The sequence below is a fragment of the Hemibagrus wyckioides genome, linkage group LG27 (genome assembly GCF_019097595.1).
Source record: "Hemibagrus wyckioides isolate EC202008001 linkage group LG27, SWU_Hwy_1.0, whole genome shotgun sequence".
NCBI classification, from domain to species: Eukaryota; Metazoa; Chordata; class Actinopteri; order Siluriformes; family Bagridae; genus Hemibagrus; species Hemibagrus wyckioides.
In genome coordinates, this window is record NC_080736.1 from 12,336,614 (window position 1) to 12,351,908 (window position 15,295).

At 39.4% G+C, this 15,295-nt stretch overlaps 3 protein-coding genes across 3 annotated transcripts in view; 2 read left to right on the forward strand and 1 right to left on the reverse strand.

Moving 5' to 3' along the window:
- The first annotated feature begins 973 nt into the window (after positions 1–973).
- Positions 974–9,584, forward strand: pabpn1l (PABPN1 like, cytoplasmic). Its single transcript, XM_058382105.1, has 8 exons — positions 974–1,154; positions 1,281–1,423; positions 3,482–3,596; positions 3,855–3,922; positions 5,333–5,439; positions 5,518–5,605; positions 8,272–8,411; positions 9,141–9,584. Exons 2-8 carry the CDS (start codon positions 1,358–1,360, stop codon positions 9,178–9,180), a joined length of 624 nt encoding a protein of 207 aa, XP_058238088.1. The 5' UTR covers positions 974–1,154; positions 1,281–1,357; the 3' UTR covers positions 9,181–9,584.
- Positions 9,574–13,329, reverse strand: trappc2l (trafficking protein particle complex subunit 2L). The gene is made up of 5 exons (XM_058382108.1): positions 13,222–13,329; positions 11,460–11,632; positions 10,233–10,320; positions 9,820–9,899; positions 9,574–9,740 (listed from the first exon to the last, which is right to left on the reverse strand). The coding sequence occupies exons 1-5, from the start codon at positions 13,252–13,254 to the stop codon at positions 9,695–9,697; spliced, it is 420 nt and encodes a 139-aa protein (XP_058238091.1). The 5' UTR covers positions 13,255–13,329; the 3' UTR covers positions 9,574–9,694.
- Positions 13,317–15,295, forward strand: part of galns (galactosamine (N-acetyl)-6-sulfatase) — a 37,654-nt gene continuing 35,675 nt past the window's right edge. The window contains exon 1 of the mRNA XM_058382100.1: positions 13,317–13,696. Coding sequence (XP_058238083.1) covers positions 13,580–13,696 — 117 coding nt within the window. The 5' untranslated portion in view covers positions 13,317–13,579. The remainder of the gene's footprint in view (positions 13,697–15,295) is intronic.

A 15,295-nucleotide genomic window follows, 5' to 3' on the forward strand; every position in this document is an offset into this window, starting at 1 on the left:
ATCAGTGAGCACCACCAAGCGGCGAGACTTCGACCAGGGGTAGAGCGTCTGAATGGATCAGGCAGGTCTGGAAAGAAGAATTGGTCACACTGCAAAACCAGAACACTGGGAGCTAGGGAGTGGGACGTATAGCTCGACAGAGAAAGACAGAGAGAGAAAGATATTAAGTATGCATGTGATGTTTAAAGATCATTTGGATTATGTGTAAAGGGCAGGCAGGGACTCTGGTCAGACTAGCTATGACAGTATAACTAAAAGGGAGAGCCAGAAGGTGACAGACATGAAGGCTTCCCGGGACATAAAGCGTCCAACCACTTCAGAGTCAGCAAATCTAAGCGACTTGTGAGGGTGGTAAGATGACAGCATCCAAACATCCCAGTGCACCAAACACTCTATGACCACGAACCTTTCAGATCTGCTCCTTCACCTAAGAAATAGGTGGTTTAGATCATGTGCAGCATCAACCATAAGAGTCCCTGTGAATGAGCTATTACTACAGAAAGGATATAGACTGGACACACTTGTATAAGTCTGTGATTTGAGTTACAGCCAGTGTTACTGTCAGAGCGATTCGTTACAGAAAATTAATCAACACCTTCTAGCCAATCAGAATCAAGAAGTCAAAGAACAGAGGAAATAATAGGCTTTGCAACTATCTTTTATTCTGTAGGTAAATAACCTCTAAAAATAAAATGTAATAACCCTTAAATCGTGGTTGCACCACAAATCTGTCCTTTAAAGCTTTAAACCAATTAAATACAAATTGTATGGCTCTTCAGAAAGCCACGCCCCCTCTGCGTAGACTTCAATGATGTATAATGTCTCATCCGGGTCTTTTCTCCACAGCTATTTAATGCATTTAATAACAGTTACATAAATGGTATAATTGAATGGAATATCATATATAATGTTTCCTCAGTAATAGTTAAATTTGAAATATTTTTTGGGGTGTGTATTTTCAGGCAGGTGAGTTGCAGGTGAGCTCATTAAAGCTGAACCGCCTCCATCTTCTCTGTAGACTCTTTCGGGCTGTGTCCCAAACCGCAAACTACATTCGCACTACCTACTGTTTTCATATTCATTCATGCGGTATGGTTGGATTTGGGATGTAACCATGGCGACCTGTGACCCCTATTAAGTATTTTAAAGTGCAGGTTTGGACGCCGCCTTTTCCTTTGTAACCTTAGACGTACGAAAAATTGTGTTAAATATTTCCAGTCCTTTTTCAGTAGGTCTGTTTGGTGACTTGTTTAATTTAAAAGAAATAGGCTTATTTACAGGGTTTGGATTGATGAAGAAGGATTAAAGCAGCAGGCTAAAGGTGGTATGATTATTGGAGTTCAGCTCGGTATCTAACATGGCGGAGCAAATCTACGATATTAAAGGAGCTCTCAACTCCGGAAGTCAGTTCACTGAGGACCCGGTAAGTTTCTAGTCTTTATTCTTCGATGTAAGTGTATAGATAATCCTTTTAGCATGTACAAGGCGTGTGTTCCCTTTTTAAAGATTTGCTAACACAGATTAAGACAATATAATTAACTCTTTCAGCCAGTTTACTTCAACCAGCACCTGCTTTTGTTCTGAACTTGCTCCAGCTTCTCTGCTGAAAACAACAAGGCTGTTCATCTTCTTTAGAAATTAGCCTCATTGTTTCCACGAGCAATTTCCTGTTATTATGTAAACTTTTTATTCCCCCTCTCAAGAGTCCATCGTTCTTGGTTCAGGTTCTGGGGTATATTTAGTGTGTATTTATCTTGATAAAAACCTAAGATGAATATGAGTTTGAATATGAGTATAATTACAGATGTAAACTGTAATAATCTTAGTTGGAGCCTGTGAATCTCAGACTGGAGAGCACTATAGGCCCCCCTGTATCCCATTAGAAAAGCATCAATCACATCTAGAATCACGTCTCACCTGTTAATGGATTAGTTATAGCAAATTTTGTCCATGTACTTAAGCCAAGATGTACTTATATTGCCAAAAGTTTTGGGACACCCCTCCAAATCATTGAATTCAGGGGCTGCACTTTCTCCCTTAGTTCCAGTGAAAGGAACTCTTAATGCTTCAGCATACCAAGACATTTGGGACAATTTCATGCTTTGTGGGAACAGTTTGGGGATGACCCCTTCCTGTTTTAACATGACTGCATACCAGTGCACAAAGCAAGGTCCATAAAGACATGGATGAATGAGTTTGGTGTGGAGGAACTGGACTGACCTGCACAGAGTCCTGACCTCAACCTGATAGAACACCTTTTGGGAGGAATAAGAGCGGAGACTGTGAGCCAGACCAAAACTGGGATGTCTGGGTTTACATGTACATGAATGTAATATGGAGTTGTCCCACTCTTTGCAGCTATAACAGCTTCACCTCTTCTGAGAAGGCTTTCCACAAGGTGTAGGAGTGTGTTTATGGGAATTTTTGACCATTCCACTAGAAGCGCATTTATGAGGTCAGGCACTGATGTTGGAGGAGAAGGTCTGGCTCACAGTCTCCACTCTAATTCATCCCAAAAGGTGTTCTGTCGGGTTGAGGTCAGGACTCTGTGCAGGCCAGTCAAGTTCCTCCACACCAAACTCACTCATCCATGGCTTTGTGCACTGGTGTACAGTAATGTTGGAACAGGAAGGGGTCATCCCCAACTGTTCCCACAAAGTTGGGAGAATAAAATTGTCCAAAATGTCTTGAAGCTGAAGCATTAAGAGTTCCTTTCACTGGAATTAAGGGGCCGAGCCCAACTCCTGAATTCGATGTTTAGGAGGGGTGTCCCAAAACTTTTGGCAATATAGTGTATGTCTTAGACCTGATTCAGTTCATCAGTGATATTGTTGTTTAAGATAAATACCTGTAGAACAAAAAATCCCAACGTTTGAAGACAAAAGTATACCTGAAAACCTGAATTGAGGCGGTTGATGTAGTTCCACTTTGATCAATTTGTAATGATGCTATTAACAAAATATTTGTGTGAAATTATACATCTTAACAGTAAATCTATGGCAGTTTATGGCTGTATGTTCATGAAAGAGATTTCAGTTCAGCAAACTCGGCTGATTAATAAACAGATTTGCAGAGAGGAAAAGTTCTGATCTTTAGTTAAACTAATTCTTTAGTAGAGTAATTGCCTCTTTCACTTGGTTGTCAATGAATGTTATAAATCATTTTCTTTTCATGTAGACAGATGGTTTTATTTTTTTCCATCAAGTTTAAATTCAGGTGATTTTGATTTTTAAAGCATTTTTTCCCCCAGTGTCATTTTTTAAAATAAGGGTTTCTCTTTTTTTGTCTAATGTAACAAGACCTGCCTGTGTCCAAAAGACTTCCATGCTTGGTTTCTAAACCAAAGCTCACATATCAAACCTCCAGGATTCCATTACAGAAAAACAAGAATGGAGCTCAGTGCATGTAATTCTATGTAAAATAAGTCTAAGATATATGAGCCTGGAGTCCCTGCTGTGATTTTTGTTCTTTTATCCTGCAGGAGTTGGAGGCGATCAAGGCACGGGTAATGGAGATGGAGGAAGAGGAGGAGGAGAAGCTGAGGGAAGCACAGTACTGTTCAGAGAAACCCTTTTCCTACGGCCCTCTACAGGCAGGTGAGCTAAAGCTGTCCGCATTGCCGTCACTTCCCAAACCCTGTCAGTGCTGCGCTCCTGAGTTGGCTTTGGGTAGGAATGGTGATGATTGCCTTTTATCAATCATGGGTGTACAACGTTTTATATTTACAGGGATACAGAATGTGAAGTGAGTCGTATGTTTAAATGTTTAAAGCGCTTTATATTCAGTCTTTAAGCTTCGGATCAAGTCTCTCAAAGGCATGTGTGTTGGATTATCTGACGTCTGTGTGTTATCAGGACTTTTCTACAGTATGACACCTGAGGAGAGGATAGACGCCGACACCAGATCTGTCTATGTGGGGAACGTAAGCCGTGTTTTATTAAAGATTTGTTTAATTGCCATGTGGTAAATATTTGCTGTAAAACATCTGTGCCTTATTATATATGAATTGTGCTCTTAGTTCATCTGCCTCATATTTCAGTCGAGTGATTGCTGAGCATGGCAACATAGATACACTATATTGCCAAAAGTTTTGGGACATCTGCCTTTACATGCACATGAATGTAATATGGAGTTGGCCCACCCTTTGCAGCTATAACAGCTTCGACTCTTCTGGGAAGGATTTCCACAAGGTTAAGGAGTGTGTTTATGGGAATTTTTGACCATTCCTCTAGAAGAGCATTTGTGAGGTCAGACACGGATGTTGGACATGAAGGCCTGGCTCACCGTCTCCACTCTAATTCATCCCAAAGGTGTTCCATCAGGTTGAGGTCAGGACTCTGTCTATGTCTTTATGGACCTTGCTTTGTGCACTGGTGTGCAGTCATGTTGGAACATCGGAGCATGAAATTGTCCAAAATATCTTGGTATGCTGAAGCATTAAGAGTTCCTTTCACTGGAACTAAGGGGCCGAGTCCAACCCCTAATACATCGACACCTAAATTCAATGATTTGGAGGAGTGTCCCAAAATCATTGGCAATATAGAGTATATAGATGTATAACTTCATCAAATACATTATTTATTGATTGAAGCATCAAACAAGAAACATGGATCCAGAATTTCTAACTAAAAATACACTCACTGTCCCCTTTATTAGACCACTTTATTTAGACATGGGAGAGCTTCAGGTAATGTTCATATGAATAAAGAAAAAGTGTGCTCTCTGTAACTTGTTGGTACCAGATGGGCTGGTTTGAGTATTTCAGAAACTCCTGATCTCCTGGGATGTTCTCCTGGAGTTTACACAGAACGCTGCAGAACAAACAAACTAAAAACATTCAGTATGTGACAGTTCTGTGGATGGAAACACCTTGTTGAGAGAGAAAATGGCCAGATTGGTTTGAGCTGCCAGGAAGGATGTAGTAAGTCATATTATCACTCTTAACTACTGCGGTTAGCAGTATCTCAGCATGCACAAAACATTGGACTTTAACCACAGCAGGTTCCACTTTTGTCAACCAAGGACAGGAATCTGAGGATGTTCTCCTCCTTTTCACAGTAGTAACACAAATGAGTTAAAAAGGCAACATGTTTCCCAAAAACTAATATGGTGCTCTTCCAGCATAACTTTTGTTTAATGTAAATTCAACTTTTTCATTTTTTTTTTTTTTTTTTTTAACTAAAACTAAATTGTTGCATAATTTTTTTTCCATGTAATTCATAGTCATATGTGACTCAGTGCCATATAAAGTTTCTCTGAGATGCTCTGAGGCACCACCCCTGAGTATTCAAGCTGTTCTTAAACACTGCACACTGCTTTTAAATGGACACAGGTGGATTATGGGACGACCGCAGATGAGCTGGAGATCTACTTTAATGGCTGTGGTCACGTGAACAGGGTCACTATTCTGTGCGACAAATTCACTGGCCATCCGAAAGGGTGAGGGCAGGATTATATTAGTCTGTGTCACTGTCTTAAGCATTGTTTGAGTCGACATGGCGTTGCTCTTCTCCTTAGGTTCGCATACATCGAGTTCTCTGATAGAGAGTCGGTGAGGATGGCCATGGCTTTGGACGAAACCTTGTTCAGAGGACGAGTCATTAAGGTGAGAATGAAGTGTAAGTGTTATATTCAATGGGCCTTAGCAAATTTGCATCCAGACAAACTTTGTTGAGCACAGCGAAAGTTCACTGCTAGTATCCTTTTTCATCAGTTTCAGCTTTGGTGTGATTTGATTTGCAGTTATTCTCAGTAAGTATAGAATAAATCATTTGAATAATGGAACAGAAATTATTATAATCACAAGTGCACATGTAGGAACCATGTACTAAAGTGTGCACTGATCAGGCATAACATTATGACCACCTGCCTAATATTGTGTTGGAGGCATGGACTCCACTAGATCCCTGAAGGTGTGCTGTGGTCTCTGGCACAAAGATGTTGGCAGCAGATCCTTAAAGTCCTCCAAGTTGTGAGGTTGGGCCTACTTGCCGGATTTAAAAGATACGTTTGATAGATACTGACCACTGCAGACTGGGAACACCCCACAAGAGCTGCAGTTTTGGAGATGCTCTGATCCAGTCGTCTAGCCATCACAGTTTGGCCCTTTGTCAAACTCTCTCAAATCCTTACACTTGTCCATTTTTCCTGCTTCTAACACATCAACTTTGAGGACCAAATGTTCACTTGCTGCCTAATATATCCCGCCCACTAAAAGGTGCCATGATGAGGAGATAATCAATGTTATTCACGGCGCCCGGCAGTGGTCATAATGTTATGGCTGATCAGTGTAGGTAAAAGCATTCAGTGTCAGCAAGTCATTTGTAAGTGTGATGTGGATATTTATCAGATCATTAGGTCATAGGTGAATAATGGGATCAATTATGTACCACAGCAGCTGCACCAAGCACTGACCAGGATGTGTTGTTTTGGGCAGATGCACCACATACCCATGCTTTTTAAAGACATTTGAACGTTATGTTGTTGCATACACTAAAAGCCTGTCATAGCCAGCATGAAGTTTTTTAGTCATTTATGCTACAGTATCTTTCACTCCCCATGTGCATCAGCAAGCCTTGGGCCCTGTGATCCTGACTCTGGGTTACTGGTTCTTCATTTTTTAGTAGATGCTAATCACTGCATACCAGGAACGTCCCACAAGACCTATTGTTTTGGAGATGCTCTGACCCAGTCATCTAGCCATCAGTTTCATCTCTCAGATCTTTACAATTACCCATTTCCAACACATCAACTTCAACAACTGACTGATTTTCTCATTACAGTGGCACCTGTCAAGGGGTGAGATGCATTATATAGCAAGTGAACAGTGTTATTCACTTCACCTGTCAGAGGTTTTAATGTGTTTAATTGAGTCACTGTTGCTACATCTGGACATATTTAAACTACATGATATGCATATACACAGATCCCATATACGAGGGTAAATGGTGGTGTGCCGCATGCATGTCCTATATAAATAAAGGGCTAATGTATGGAAACTTGTTACATGTAGCTGAATTTGATTCATCAATTATGCTCATATGACCTTTTCACGCATCAGACACAGATTTGTACATAAGTAATTCTGGATGAAGAATTCTGTGTTCATTTCTACACAACATTCATTAATAAGGGCCACCGGGCCACGGTTTGAGCTCATATTTTAACCAGGGATGAAGTCATGGCCTTTGAGCCTGTCCATCCCAGAGAAATTGTGCCCTCACACTCGTCAAAATCGTCGTTTGGATAAAACCGGAATTGTGCCGTGACTCGGCCACCGTTTACAGCGCTGTCGAGTTCTCATCCGGTTGGTCAGAAGGTGTTGATGATGTTTTCAATAACAAAAGCTCTGACAGAAGAGCCAGCTGTCATTAATGCACTCAAATATTGTTTCTATAGCAACATGAACTTGTAGTGGATGTACTGCTTCTAAACCATACCATGTATGAAAGGGCGTGCATTTTAATAATAAATGCAAATTATAATATTGAAAAAGTCCTATGGTATATGAGGATTGAAACACTTTGTTATAGGAAACTAATCAGCTCTGAGGATGGAACCTCATTTGATTATCTTCCTATAACAGCAAATCCTGTTGTTTTTATTGCTTAAATAAAATATGATGTGTTCTGAAATGCAGATGCACAACATGGCATGCTGGCTTATCATTGGAAGGGAGTAGATGATGTTGACGTGCACAGAGACAATAATCGAGTATTGTGGGTAAAAAAAAAAAAAGGCTCTGTATCTTCACTTGGCAAAACGACTGAAGTTTTTCAACTGTTCGCTTTCTCTTGACCTCTTTTGTTTTTAGGGAAATGTTCTTTAAAACCCTTAAAAGTACTTCAGTTCAGAAAAGGCAGAACCAGTTTACTGATGTTAAAAATTGTGATTAATTTGTTATGAAAGACACATGCATTTGTGTGAGAATAGGAACAGGTCTTCAGGGTTATTGTGCAACACAATATCTACACAATAAACCCAAGAATGTGAAAAATACAGGTAAGAATTGCGATCTGTTACTCAGACAGGATGGTGTAATTGTTTGTGTGAGTAGACTGATGGTACATTTCATGATCTCATGTTTTGTTTTGCTTGAGATGAAGCAATTACTTAATCTACCAGTGCCACAATGTGCCAGAGTGATGGAGAAATGAGTTCTGTCATTTCATGTCCATCTGTTTTGTAAATGTGAGAATTTAAGCACATACCCTGATGCATTAAGAGAGTTGAACTACATTAAGCTGGCCTGATTGTGTGTTCTGGCTACAGGTCTTACCTAAACGCACCAACATGCCAGGCATCAGCAGCACAGACAGAGGGTTCATGCGAGGTGGGCGTTTCCGAGGCCGAGGTGTCCGCGCTTCCCGGTTCCATAATGGCTTCCAGGGCAGATTCCGCGGCTTCATCCGGTCAGTGCTCCACACATCACACTGAAGATTAAGATGCAGGATATTTTTCACCTAAATATACTGATCTATCTATCGATCTAGGGATCTATATATCTATCTAGGGATCTATGTGTCTTTCAGTGAAGTGATACTTATTTATATTGTAATACTTTTTAAGATTTTATTTCAATTTGTAACTTCCACTGTGATTAAAAGAAACAGTGATATTTATAGTTATCTGAAATGTCTTCAATCTAAGTATCTGATGTTTGCTTCATTACCAGCTGCAGACACTAAACATAACTTAGCTGAGAAACTACATTTTATGGGTAAAACGTCAAAAAAAATTCTCTAAAAACTTGAAAACGTAACGTGTCGGACTGTAAAGCTCAGGCTTCCACACTATCACTTTAAGATTTAAAGCAACAGTTTGATATTTGCTGATGCTACAGAATCTGCTCTGATGCATTTTCTGAGCTCTGTGAATAACTTTGTTCAGAATGTAGGATAAGCCTGCTGTTCATTCATGTATTATAGGTGGGGCAAATCACCTTGGTTTCAAAAGAAATTATTGATATGCAATTTAGAATTGATTTATGATGGTTACTGTTTCATTTCATTCATGATCCAAGTCATCTAATCATTACACCGCTGATCTAATCGAAGTCAGAAATCACACACACACCAGACGAAAGGGATCCTGTTTACTGCAGTGTTTTTTTTTAATTATAGTTGTGTGTGCTGTTTCAGGGGAAGTGGAAGAGCCCAGCCTTGGTACATTTCCTACTGACGGAATGAAGAGTGTTTTAGTTTTATTGTTTTTCTTTTGGAAGCACTTATGGGTGCTGACTGTTCAGCGCTGTTACGTTCCTGCCTTTAATGGACTCGGCTTACACCTCGATATTCATAGTTACATTTTAAGTGCATATATATATTTTTGTATGGCTTCTCGTATATATTTTGTCTGGTTTAAAGCCTGAACGATGAAGAAACTTCATTTACACCGATGACGTTATTTTATTTCTGTTTTTTTTTTTTATAATGTCCTTTCTGTAAATTGAGCTGCTTGAAGGCTAGAGTGCCTTTGAATTTCAGTATTTTTTTTTTTTGGTCTAATTTTCTATATCCGTTTAATGTGACATTGACAGAAAAAAAAATAAATAAAATAATTTGCTCTCTCCTGTAACAGTGTTACACATCAGTTTATTAAATGAAAATATTTTACTTCATAACAACAAACATATAAACAAATGCAAGAAAAGGACACATGAACTTCTGTATGTACAACGGCGCGAAATACAGCTTCAGCTGGACGCCACCATCATGGCTGACACCGTGCTGTCAAAAGCCCTGAAAGTAAAGAACACTGTTTAGAGAATAGATTTACCCAGCTGATCGCCGGCTTTGACTATCATCCAGAACTTCTTACTTGGACTGTATGGGATCTCCAGGGTTGTAGAAGGGATTGCACATGACATCTGTGAAGGAGTTGTGCAATTTTCTGAACATCTGTGGAGAAGATTGATTTCTACTGTAGGTTATTCTGATGCAGTAATTCACAACAAATGGTAATTACAAAGGGATTGTGTCCCTGCTAAATCCGATCCCGATGTAAAGGTCACTTGATTCATTAGTGTAATTAAATGTGATTCGTTATCTAATGGTGAACACTGACTTGAAGATATTGTGTATTTTGCTGACTACTTCGGTTACAGAGACTTTTTAATACACCAGCAATTAATTTCCTAATATTTGAGTTAGTTAAGAATCTATAATCGGTGTTGTCTGTGGAATTTGAACTCCCAATTTTAGTCAAAACCTTATCTGCTGAAGGCTACTTACGCTTCGTATCTCATTATCTCTCAGTGAGGTGTTTGACGAGTCCACGACGATCACAAACTTCACTTTGGAGTTTGTCACATAGCCATATCTGGTATTTCAGTTAAGCTTGATCAATCTTTCCTGTTCAGGTTTTTTCTTATTTTTAATCTAAGACTAAAGCATCCAATTTTGGTTTTTGCTTTGCAAAATATGATTAGAAAATAGGATTAGTTTTTTTTTTTTTCCTGATCAGACAATCTGAGAAGTGTCTAAACATGGTCCAGCATTGTCATAAGTATCTTTGCTATACATCCCTCTGTCCAAGGCATCCAATCTGCTGTGGCACTCAAGATGCAAGAATTAGGATTGGAATGATCAGCCCTACATGTACCACCTATTAAACTACTGATCCATCACAGTAAGATACAATGGCTATGGTGCTCAGAGTTCTTTTATGCCCACACCACATCCTACCAGTGGCCCTCAAACTCTATAACTCCTCCCCTTTCAGTAGGGAGCAGAGCTGAACAAATGAACACTGATAGTATCAAAATTCCACAATAATGACAATATACATTAATGTAATACCATGTGCAATATGTTCTAGTTTCAAAGCACCTTTTTTGTACTTTGAATACATTATACATTTTGTATATATAGAATATTTCATTTATTTTTTTCGTTTAGATTTTATATTTCATTTATATTTTCAAAAATAAATGAAATAATCTATATATACAAATATATTCAAAAGTATAATGTATATACATTATACTTTTGAATACATTTGTATATATAGATTATTTCTTATTTTTTAATTTATACATACATTATACATTTGAACACATTTATATATAGAGAATATTTTATTTTTTATTTGTCATTTATATTTATTTTTCTTGTCATCTGAAGCATTCACTGACAAAAGAATTTCCGGGATTAATAATTAATAAAAAAGTTCTCTCTCTTTGTATGTAGTTTTAATAAAAGAAAGAGGGAACCTTGTGACTGGTCATGACAAAGCTTATACAACCTTTACCCAGATAAATTACACTAAAAGTGAAGTAATGCCTGTAAATAAACGACGTTATTCAGTAACTGTACTGTGTCCACAAGACTGACATTAAACTCAATAGAAAGCAAGGACGCACTGCTCTCAGAAATCTGTTCACTGCCATGACCTGAGCTTTCACTGTTCATTCACTCAAGAGCATGAACTGCAAAAAATCAGTTGCATCAGAAGGATACACTTTGTAGTCTTCTGTAGGATAGAGCAGTCCCAGGTAGAGCTCTCGCTGATCGGCCATCACTTTACCCACGGCAGAGATCTTCTCCTCTACCACGTCCAGCGAGGTGTGCACTGTGTAGTGGAATTTCAGCTCGCTCTGCGTCGGAATGCTCCGGATGTACAGAGGATAATTCTGGAGAAACAGTTGCAATGAAATGTATCACTGAAGCATACAAACAGAAACTGGCTTGCTTACTGTGTGGATGTTAGGACTAGTATAAGGTCAGAGCACTGATCTCAGTATCGTATCAGAAAAGAAGGAGTAAGCAGGTGCCACTAGTAAGTCTGAGTGCTTTATGTTGTGTGCCTTGGTAAACAATGTCAACTTTGTTACAGCTGCGTTATATGAGTTGAAAGAGCAGGTTCAGATAACTCGCAATCAGTGTGAAAACTTGATCATCATCATTGATCCCAACAACCAATCACTTAGCACCATTCTTTCCAAATGACCAAACGGTGACCACAATTGTTTCTCAAAGACCAATCAGAAGTCGTCGTCTTTGTTACAATACAGCACAGTGAATTCTTTTCTTTGCATATCCCAGGTTAGTAGGAAGCTGAGGTGAAGCACAAGGTCAGCCTTGATTCCACAAACAATAAAAGAAGCTTAAAGGCACAACAGTGGTAACGAAGGTGCTGGGAATTGAACCCCAACCTTCTCAACCATCTTAACCCAGCGCTTTAACCATTTAGCCAATCACTGATCACTACTGTTCCCAATGACTAATCACAGATCATCACTGTCACTGTTCCCAATGACCAATCACTGATCACTACTGTTCCTCCACACCAAACTCTCTCATCCATGTCTTTATGGACCTTGCTTTGTGCACTGGTGTGCAGTCATGGTGGAACAGGAAGCGGTCATCCCCAAACTGTTCCCACAAAGTTTGGATCATGAAATTGTCCAAAATGTCTTGGTATGCTGAAGCATTAAGAGTTCCTTTCACTGGAACTAAGGGGCCGAGCCCAACCTATGAATTAAATGATTTGGAGGGGTGTCCCAAAACTTTTGGCAATATAGTGTATGTCCATGTCTTAATCAGGTAAGTTTTTGAGAAATGCTGGCAAAGCTGATCATAAATGTTGGCTTTTGGCAGGTGAAGAACATGTAAACAAACAATGAAATAACATAACCAGTGTTATTCCACTCCTCCGTGTAAAAGCTAAACTATAAAATATGAAGAGCAGGTGGAATAAGAGCCCAAAATATACTGAGACATTGTACTGTTTTTGTTTGTTTACTGTAAACAACTACACAAACTCTATCATCATTTTTATTGATCCTGAAGCCTGCTACATGCCTGCTGATAAAACCCGTAAATGAAGAAAGATCCATTGCTTTACATGAAGTAAACAAAATTAACCACGACTTAATAAACACAGCAATAACAATAAAATCTTCGCCTGCGCTTTAGCTCGCTGGAGTTTCATTCCAAACCAATCATTATTAACTATCAAGTGCACAACATAGGCACTGATCAGAGATCAGTGTATTATACCCTATGTAGTGTCCCAGTGTACTGAGATCAAATATACTCAGGATTCAGCCTTTAGGTATCGTAGGCAAATGCTAAGAAAACCCAAAACAACACAGGAAGCAGTTGGTAGTTAAAGCGAGTGAATCGACGTTGGACAGTTTACAGATTTAATTCATTATTATGTTCATATTTACGCCGATTAACACAAGATGAATTAAAGTAAAGGTACATTTACGTTTACCTCTTTCGCTATAACAGCCACACACACCGCCATGTTGGAATATTGCGTCAAGACGGAGACCGTGTCACGTGACAGCGCTGACGCGTGAGACGGAGACCGTGTCACGTGACAGCGCTGACGCGTTCACATGACTGTAGGAGCGGGGCAAGTTTTATTTTGATTTCAGCCGGATTTATATTCTTTGCTTTTGTTAGTGCGTTCACACAGCGAACAGTATGTCGACTACAGCCACAGATAGAACGTTAAGGCAATCTGTAGACATTTTTTCAAGTGATTTTTGACTCACATGACGCTCGTGTCACACTTTAACCGCTTCCTTAAAGCGAGTCAGTGAGTCAGTCAGTGAATTAGCGCAGGAATGGAGACCAGAAATGTGCATTACTTCTTTCTTCTTTTTTGGACTGTCTTCTGTTTTGGGACCGCCGAGACCCACAATGTTTCGACTCCAAATATTATCATAATGCTTATGGATGATGTAAGACTACTTTTCTCATTTGTATTAAAGTTGTTTAGCTGTATTTCTCTGTGGTTTATACAGAGATTTAAACTGAATGGAAATCTGTTTTGCAGCTTTTCTCCCTCCAAGCTTATTATTCTAACTGGACTAGTGTGACTTTTTGTCTGATCACTCCTGTTCTGTGAGCTCCCACCCTGACTAGTGCTATAACTTGTTATAGTGTTTCCAACTCCTTTCAGTGTAAAGTAGTTAATGCACGCACCAGATGACGTCACGAGGTGAAGCACCGAACCGATTTGTTTATTAAATCGAATTATCATGATCGTCTTGCACATCAGAATCTGTTGCTGGTAAAGAACCGGCAGAATAGAAGATTGAATCAGATTTGAAACTTAAAAATAATAGTAGAAATGAAAGAAAGTTGTCTTTTACATACACTATATTGCTAAAAGACACCCCTCCAAATCATTGAATTCAGATGTTGTTTTTCAGGGGTTGGGCTCGGCCCCTTAGTTCCAGTGAGAGGAACTCTTAATGCTTCAGCATACCAAGACATATTAGACAATTTCATTCTCCCAACTTTGTGGGAACAGTTTGGGGATGACCCCTTCCTGTTCCAAATATGACTGCACACCAGTGCACAAAGCAAGGTCCATAAAGACATGGATGAGTGAGTTTGGTGTGGAGGAACTTGACTGGAGTCCTGACCTCAACCTGATAGAACACCTTTGGGATGAACTAGAGTGGAGACTGTGAGCCAGGCCTTCTCGTCCAACATCAGTGTCTGACCTCATAAATGCACTTCTAGAGGAATGGTTAAAAATTCCCATAAACACACTCCTAAACCTTGTGGAAAGTCTTCCCAGAGGAGTTGAAGCTGCTATAGCTGTAAAGGGCAGGCCAACTCCATATTACATTCATGTGCATGTAAAGGGAGACGTCATAGTTTTGGAATAGGTCAGGACTCTGTGAAGTTCCTCCACACCAAACTCGCCCATCCATGTCTTTTCTGGACCTTGCTTTGTGCACTGGTGTTAAGTCATGTTGAAACAGGATGGGGTCATCCCCAAACTGTTCCCACAAAGCTGGGAGCATAAAGCATTAAGAGTTCCTTTCAGTGGAAATAAGGAGCCAAGTCCAATCCCTGAAGAACAACACCTCAATTCAATGAGGGCTGTCCCAAAACTTTTGGCAGTATAGTATAGTTACAAACTAGAGTCAAACCCAATATTTACACATTTACCAAATAGTACAGTTTCTATCGAGTCAAGTCAAGAAGCCTTTTATTGTCATTCCAGCCATATATAGCTGATGCAATACATAGTGTTAAATAACGTTTCTCTAGGACCATGGTGCTACACAAAACAAAAAGTAAGAAGTAAAAAAACACTAAAAGTAAGTTGTCCTAGCCATATAAAGTGCATAGTGTGTGATTTAGTGCAAACAGTACAAGACAAAAAGACAATACAAAACAAAACACTACAGGACAGATACACTCAATAGCGCCGACCAGTATTCATTATGTATAATAGGTTATACAGTACAATGTGTAGAATAAGAGAACTGTAAACAAAGAGGGTTCTTGTAAACACACACTTCTTTAATAGCAGCAGTTGG

Excerpts from the sequence above, each read along its gene's own strand:
- pabpn1l (XM_058382105.1), top strand. The coding sequence starts at position 1,358 with ATGGCGGAGCAAATCTACGATATTAAAGGAGCTCTCAACTCCGGAAGT. Across the intron at positions 1,424-3,481 it reads GTCAGTTCACTGAGGACCCG|GAGTTGGAGGCGATCAAGGC; the intron begins GTAAGTTTCTAG and ends TTTATCCTGCAG. Across the intron at positions 8,412-9,140 it reads AGATTCCGCGGCTTCATCCG|GGGAAGTGGAAGAGCCCAGC; the intron begins GTCAGTGCTCCA and ends GTGCTGTTTCAG.
- trappc2l (XM_058382108.1), bottom strand. The coding sequence starts at position 13,254 with ATGGCGGTGTGTGTGGCTGTTATAGCGAAAGAG. Across the intron at positions 10,321-11,459 it reads CCTACAGAAGACTACAAAGT|ATATGGCTATGTGACAAACT; the intron begins GTATCCTTCTGA and ends CTGAAATACCAG. Across the intron at positions 9,900-10,232 it reads GAGATAATGAGATACGAAGC|ATGTTCAGAAAATTGCACAA; the intron begins GTAAGTAGCCTT and ends TCTTCTCCACAG.